Source organism: Bidens hawaiensis, unplaced genomic scaffold, assembly GCF_021521415.1.
Source record: "Bidens hawaiensis isolate Kalapana, Puna unplaced genomic scaffold, B.hawaiensis_p1.1 tig00017761_1, whole genome shotgun sequence".
Classification (NCBI taxonomy): Eukaryota; Viridiplantae; Streptophyta; class Magnoliopsida; order Asterales; family Asteraceae; genus Bidens; species Bidens hawaiensis.
The window spans coordinates 485,692-492,630 of NW_027492679.1; the positions used below are offsets into that span (position 1 = coordinate 485,692).

The window sequence follows — 6,939 nt, forward strand, 5'->3', positions numbered from 1 at the left end:
TGAAGATTTTTAAAGAAAAAAATTTGGGTCTTTGAGTAAAAGGGGTTTTTATTGGGTTTAAACAATTGCTCTTTGAAGATTTTAGAATGCTAGAATTTTTTTATGTTTAACTTGTAATGGCCAATATTTTTCCCTAGGCGTTTTGATTTTTGACACTTATTGTTGTTAATTCCATCCTAGACTCATAATATATTCATGGCTGGTGAAACCCTTGCGGGGACATGCACCGATACTCTCAGCATGTCACCTAGGACTTATCAAGTAGTGGTTGCTACCACTCGTGCTATGGGAATCGGTAAAGATGGAAAACTGCCATGGAAGTTGCCTTCTGACATGAAGTTTTTCAAAGATGTCACCTTGGCCACATCAGATCCAGCAAAGAAGAATGCTATTATTATGGGACGCAAAACTTGGGAAAGCATACCTATCAAACATCGACCACTAACTGGTCGCCTCAATGTTGTTTTAACTCGTTCAACGAGTCTTGACATTGCAAATACTGAGGATGTTTTGACATGCGGGAGTCTGGTTTCTGCTTTGGAAATGTTGGCATCGTCTCCGTATTGTCTTTATATTGAGAAGGTTTTTGTTATAGGTGGTGGTGAGGTCTTAAGGTTAGTATAAAGGTTGTTGTTTACTTGTATGTTAATTAGGGGCGTACACAAAACCAAAGTAACCAACCCCCGTAGCCCAAATAACTTACATGACCAAAACAGTAACAACTGAACTCAATTCAAAACAGACTGTTTGGTTTTATGACTTTATCTTCTATGTCCTTTGAAAAACCAAGTTATGGTTTTGGTTTTGCATGCTGTGGAAACCGAAAACACTGAAAAACCAACCTTATTTTATCAAATTTTTGGATTACAATATTAACATTTGGAATGTTAATTAATATATAAAAAAATAATAATTGATGTAGCTCATAGTTTTTGGCCTAAACATTTAGTAATCATTTATTTATTAGTTAACAAAAAGTTTTAGGTTCAAATTCATTATTTGGGGCCTTTTTTCGGACCGGAAATTTCAAACCCAAATGACAAATATGAATAACCAAATAAAAGGTCTTTTAAACCTCAAAAACCTAACTTTCTGTTTGAGCTCAAAACGACCCTTACAGATTCCCTACTATATTTATTTTGAGGTTTCTTGGTTGGCCTGTAAGGCTATAAATGAACTGAACGTTAGGGAACCGTTCGGCGGAAGGTTCATTTATGTTCGTTTTTTAATTAATGAACATGAACAATTTTTTTTGTTCGTTTTGTTATAAGAACGAACATGAACACATATTATATTTGTCTATTGATGTTCGAGAACGTTTGTTCATTTAAGTTCGTTATGTTTGTTCATTTACGTTCGTTTATATTTGTTTACGATCGTTTGTTAGTATATTCATTAATATGTATTAGGCCCATCACAATTTAGTCTAGTTTTAATGTGTGTATGCTCAGTTATGTTCATCTGTTTACGTTTAACAAATGAAGATAAACGAACTTAAACACATCCATTTTCTTAACGAATGAAGACGAACGAGAAAACCACGCTCGTTTAATTGTTCATTTTAGACCGTTTGTTCGGTAAAAGTTACAAACGAACATGAACATGCTTCGTTTGTGTTTGTCTGGTTTCTTTACAGGCCTATTTCTTTGTATAATATCTGTACTTAACTACCAGCTTTATTGCAGGGAGTCTCTCAACAGTTCTGGATGTGATGCTATCCATATTACTGAAATCGAAACCGACATTGATTGTGACACTTTTATCCCTGCTATTGACACTTCGCAATTCCAACCATGGTACTCGTCATTCCCACAAATCGAGAATGGAATTCGACATTGTTTCACTACCTATGTTCGTGTGAAGGCTCCTGGAGTTGAACCAGTCAACAACAACAATAATAATATTAATGGCTTTGATGCAAGGATGTTTGCTTTCCTGCCCAAAATAATATTTGAAAAGCATGAAGAGTACCTTTACTTGAACCTGGTGAAAGATATTATTTCTAATGGTGCTTTGAAGGGTGACCGTACTGGAACTGGTACCTTGTCAAAATTCGGTTGTCAGGTAGTTTCAAGTTTCTTTTTTTCAAATGGTTAGACTAATAGTTATTAAGGGGTGGGATCCGATACAAATAAAATTAACATACTAAACATACAAATAACTAGAGTAATTATAGTGTTGAACTAGAGTAATTATGTTATAAAAATAATAGTGTAATAATATTTACTCTAGTGTTAACATAATTACTCTAGTTATTTGTACACTTCTCATGATAAAAGTCATTTGTATTTGATCCAAACCGTAGTTATTAATGGGTTTTTTTTCCATATGTGATTAGATGCGGTTCAATCTGAGAAAGTCTTTTCCTCTTCTTACAACTAAGGTATGCACATTTGTTTAAACCGTATACAACTTGTTAATTACATAAAACTGGATGATGAGCTTTTTTGATGGGTAAATATGTATTCACTCGCATATAAATTATTATTTGTTTCTACAGAAAGTGTTTTGGCATGGAGTTGTGGAAGAACTTTTGTGGTTCATCAGTGGGTCAACAAGTGCCAAGGTAAAATACTAAAATTCATCACACGGGTCCGTTTTGGGTCCAAACCAAACCAAAAACCGAAATATCAGTTTTTGAGCATTTGAAAACCATTGGTTTCAGGTTTTTCGGTTTTCATTGGTTTTGGTTCGGTTTTTTCATTTGTGCTTGAAATTTGTGACCTCAAACTTTGTGCCCATTTTTTCTATGTTAATTAATGATTAGTTGATTATCAAACATTTGGGTCTAAAATTTTTTGGCTATATCATTTGTTAATATTTTATAAAAATTCAAAAATAAAAATGACAATCCATTAATTCAATAATAAAAGTCAGTTTTTTTGCTTTGTATGGTTTGGTTTGGTCTTTTGGGTTTTCGGTACATGTAAAACCAGTACCGGTTTGGTTATATCGGTTATCAGTGGTCATTTTGATTATGAGTGGGTTGTTCCGGTTTTGGTTCGGTTTCGATTATTAGGTTTTACAAGATAAGGGCATTCGTATATGGGATGGCAATGCATCCAGAAGCTACCTAGACAGGCAAGTCCTCTCCTTTTGCAGCTGACATAATTTTATTATATTAATTATTATTATTATTATTTTAATGTATTTTATACTGCATTTATGCTTCAGTATCGGGTTGGTGGATAGAGAAGAAGGTGATCTAGGACCAGTATACGGGTTTCAGTGGAGACACTTTGGTGCAAGGTTTGCAGTCAGATCTATTACACTTAAAAATGATTCATAAACAACTTAACAAACACTAAAATGATATTATTACAGATATACCAACATGCATGCTGACTATACTGGTCAAGGATTTGACCAACTGCTAGATGTTATCGACAAGATAAAAAACAATCCAAACGATCGCCGAATAATAATATCAGCATGGAACCCTTCTGATCTTAATCAAATGGCACTTCCACCTTGTCACATGTTTGCACAGGTACACATACACACAAAAAAAATGAAAAAAGAAAAACTTTAAAACTAAAAGTAACATGTTCTGTTATATTTTGCAGTTTTATGTAAATCAAGGAGAGTTATCTTGTCAAATGTATCAACGATCTGCAGATATGGGTCTCGGTGTTCCTTTTAACATAGCATCGTATGCTTTATTAACATGCATGATCGCGCATGTTTGTGGTATGTATATTTTAAACTTGTTATTGATTAGGTACAATTTTTAGAATACATACAGCTCTTTACTTCTTAATAAATTATACTTTATATGCAGATCTTGTTCCGGGTGATTTTGTTCATGTACTTGGTGATGCTCATGTGTATAGCAATCATGTCAGACCTTTGCAAGACCAGCTTCAGAAGTTGCCTAAACCTTTTCCTGTAAGCATTTGTAACATAATTTTTAATGGTATTTATTATTTTGCTGCTTCTATCTTGAATTTAGAGGTGGAAAATTTGGCTGTAGATTTTGAAGATCAATGCTGAGAAGGATATAGATGCTTTTGTGGCTGATGATTTTAAACTTATTGGTTATGATCCTCACCAGAAAATAGAAATGAAAATGGCGGTTTAGAGATGTTTTCTATCTTCTGGTTTTGGTAAGGACAAATATGAATTGTTTTCTGTCAAAATCAAAGCGTTTATTTACGCCTTGTGGTCTTGTATGGTTGTCTTCTTATTTCAACTTGTAATTTTACTAGAGGTGGTAAAATGGATGTGTCATGTAACATGTCAAAATATGTACTTTTTATATGTTCAATATGCCTTGTCGTGATAAGCCGAGCCACGTACACTTTACTTTCTTAATTTTTTTTTTGTAAATAATTGATGTGTTACATTTGTTTAAAACCTATACTGCTAGTTTTTTACAATGATAAACTAATCTATGTAGTCAGTGCACTCACGCTTGGCCAAGTTCCGCAAAAAGTCGGTCTGAAACAAATAAAAATGGTTTGAAACATCCCTAAAGGGCTAAACTAGCCCTAAACCAGCTAAAACATGTGTAAAAGACAAACCTTTAATGGTCTGTTTATACTTCTTGTAAATGTGACTGCATGTTCAGCCCTGATAATACAGTTTTACTATTTATACATAATACAACATGATTGTACGCATTGCTTAAAACGTAAGTTTGGAATAACATGACTCACTTTAGATAACTTTCTACTTGCTTGACCCGCCTGAGCCGTCCCCATTTGAGCTTTCTAGCACTTTTTTGTAGGGCAAAATAATTATTCGCATCCCCTTTTCATTTCATGCTTTCTTTGATATTTCATATTTCAAAGCATATCATTGGTGTAATCCACATTATTCAAAGACCACTGAAATTCGTTTACTGTCATTAGTGGCAGTTACATGAATAAAGGATTCACATTTCAAACTATAAATGTACAGAATCAATTCTATTGCCTTTCAGGTTTAAAAGCATCACCATCTAGTGCTATAATCACTTTTTTTTAATATGGAAAACGCATCGGTTCACTTTTTATATTCTTTCATACCCGTCTAACGATACACAACCTTTGCAATTTTACACACATGCATGATTATGTTGTCTTCCAAAGTCGAGTTTGTTGTGTAACGTAGTGTATATTACCCTTAAGGTTCATGCAAATCCGCTCGTTTGTATGGGATTAGATACATTTTCTCTTGGAAAATGGACAAGGCTTGGTATGGAAGTATGAACATTACAACATAAGTACAACAGGGAACAATGACAAGTTGGCTTGGTGTAGGCCTGTTAGGGTCAGTAGCCATATTTTTATGATCCAACTACTTTCACTTTATGTTTCCAGGATGCTTTGTATTGGCAAAGGCATTAATGCATCTTCTTTAATAATTTAAAACATTATCTATTCCTATGTCAAAAGTTGTTGTAACATAATAATACCTTTTTTTCTGTTTGGGTCTGGTATCTATAGTCTTGCTTTAAAGTTGCATGAATTGCTTGCACATCCATTATAGCCTTATAGGGATGCCAATAGACGATTAGATGGTATATGGCAAGAGTTATGGACCTTAGGTAATTTTAGTACTAAACGGATCGTATAATTAGGTTTCATAATCAGTCTCATACGTGTTGCGTGCCTCTTACTCATCATCAACTAGTTTATCGGGTCACCATGCAGGTACCAAGTATACCCATACGTTTATAATCTTATGTGCCCATTACCCGAAACCCTTCAAATTCATCTAGAAAACAACATGAAATATCAAATACTAAATTGCATTTCTAACAATTTATATTTTCAATATTTTTATGCTTCTAATAACTTCAAAGTGTTATTTATTATATTTTGTAAAATTATCTAATACATTATTATATTCAGATTCAATCCTGATCATAAATGAGTATTAGATTGTTTAGGGTAATTGGCTTATTAAAATCATAACTTCATATTGTTAGGGTTTACACACATTAACACCATTAGTTTAAAGGCTTAATCATGTAACTTTGTTTTAGTTGGTTCATTTATCGGGTTACTTGTAAAATCTGAATTTAGCATAATTCTGATTGAAGAAATCATCAATCAGAGACACCAATGATTCAAAACCTTAGATCGAATACAATATGAATTTAAAACACAACTAAAAAGATGAAGTCGAAAGAAACTCGATGGTGACATGGTTCATCCGCGTCTATCCCAGCGATGGAGATGCTCTAACGAAATAATGAGTCGTTAGATTAGATTGGTAGAGGGTTGATTAAATTTAATTGACAATTTTGTATGATTTTTACATTCATTTTTCCCCTATATTATCAATCAACTACTTTGACCACTTTTCATGTAAATAATTCCAATTCCATTAAAACGATTTAATTTCTTAACAAACACTAGTGAAGGAAACACCCACTTAATTAAGGTCAATCCACTTTACAATAATCATGCATCTATTAACATGTATACTTGTACGCTTTTATTTTAATATCAACTATAGCTATTTTATTAAACACCTTTTATACAACTAAAACTTTTAGTCAACTCCAAGTCACATTTTAACATAGCATGCATGCATTCTAAATATTTAACTAATAATAATTAGACAATTTAATACATTATCCTGTTGCTAATGAAGATTAGGGTCACATTAACATCCAGAATTCCTTCGACAAGATATTACACATATTTTTTTTCATATCTTTTTCACAAAAATATAAAAGAAACACTATAACATCTACACCATGGTTTACATTACAACTCTTCATCCCTCAATATCTTCTGCCTTCTTGCAATAAAAGCCTCCACCGTTCGCCGGAAATCTTCACAACTCTCTTCACTCTTCTCCACCGCCGCTTTCCTTATCTCCATCACCGACCGCCTCAATTCCCGACGACTCTCAACCTCTTTGCATTTCACACTTACCGGATCCTCCGTTGCTTCTCGAAATCCTCCGTTCACTACTAACAACAATATTCTCGTCCGTAGCAAC

The 6,939-nt window shown here is 33.5% G+C and overlaps 1 protein-coding gene across 1 annotated transcript; it reads left to right on the plus strand.

The window, feature by feature from the left end:
• Positions 1 to 195: 195 nt before the first annotated feature.
• Positions 196 to 4,230, plus strand: LOC143554567 (bifunctional dihydrofolate reductase-thymidylate synthase 1-like). Its single transcript, XM_077044289.1, has 10 exons — positions 196 to 614; positions 1,686 to 2,064; positions 2,339 to 2,383; positions 2,501 to 2,566; positions 3,020 to 3,081; positions 3,175 to 3,249; positions 3,325 to 3,490; positions 3,567 to 3,690; positions 3,782 to 3,888; positions 3,974 to 4,230. Exons 1-10 carry the CDS (start codon positions 196 to 198, stop codon positions 4,079 to 4,081), a joined length of 1,551 nt encoding a protein of 516 aa, XP_076900404.1. The 3' UTR covers positions 4,082 to 4,230.
• The last annotated feature ends 2,709 nt before the right edge of the window (positions 4,231 to 6,939 follow it).

What these genes read in the sequence shown, in the direction of transcription:
- LOC143554567 (XM_077044289.1), top strand. Translation starts at nt 196, where the DNA reads ATGGCTGGTGAAACCCTTGCGGGGACATGCACCGATACTCTCAGCATG. An exon ending in TGTCAAAATTCGGTTGTCAG is followed by an intron (nt 2,065 to 2,338) that starts GTAGTTTCAAGT and finishes ATATGTGATTAG; the next exon opens with ATGCGGTTCAATCTGAGAAA. An exon ending in TTCCTCTTCTTACAACTAAG is followed by an intron (nt 2,384 to 2,500) that starts GTATGCACATTT and finishes TTGTTTCTACAG; the next exon opens with AAAGTGTTTTGGCATGGAGT.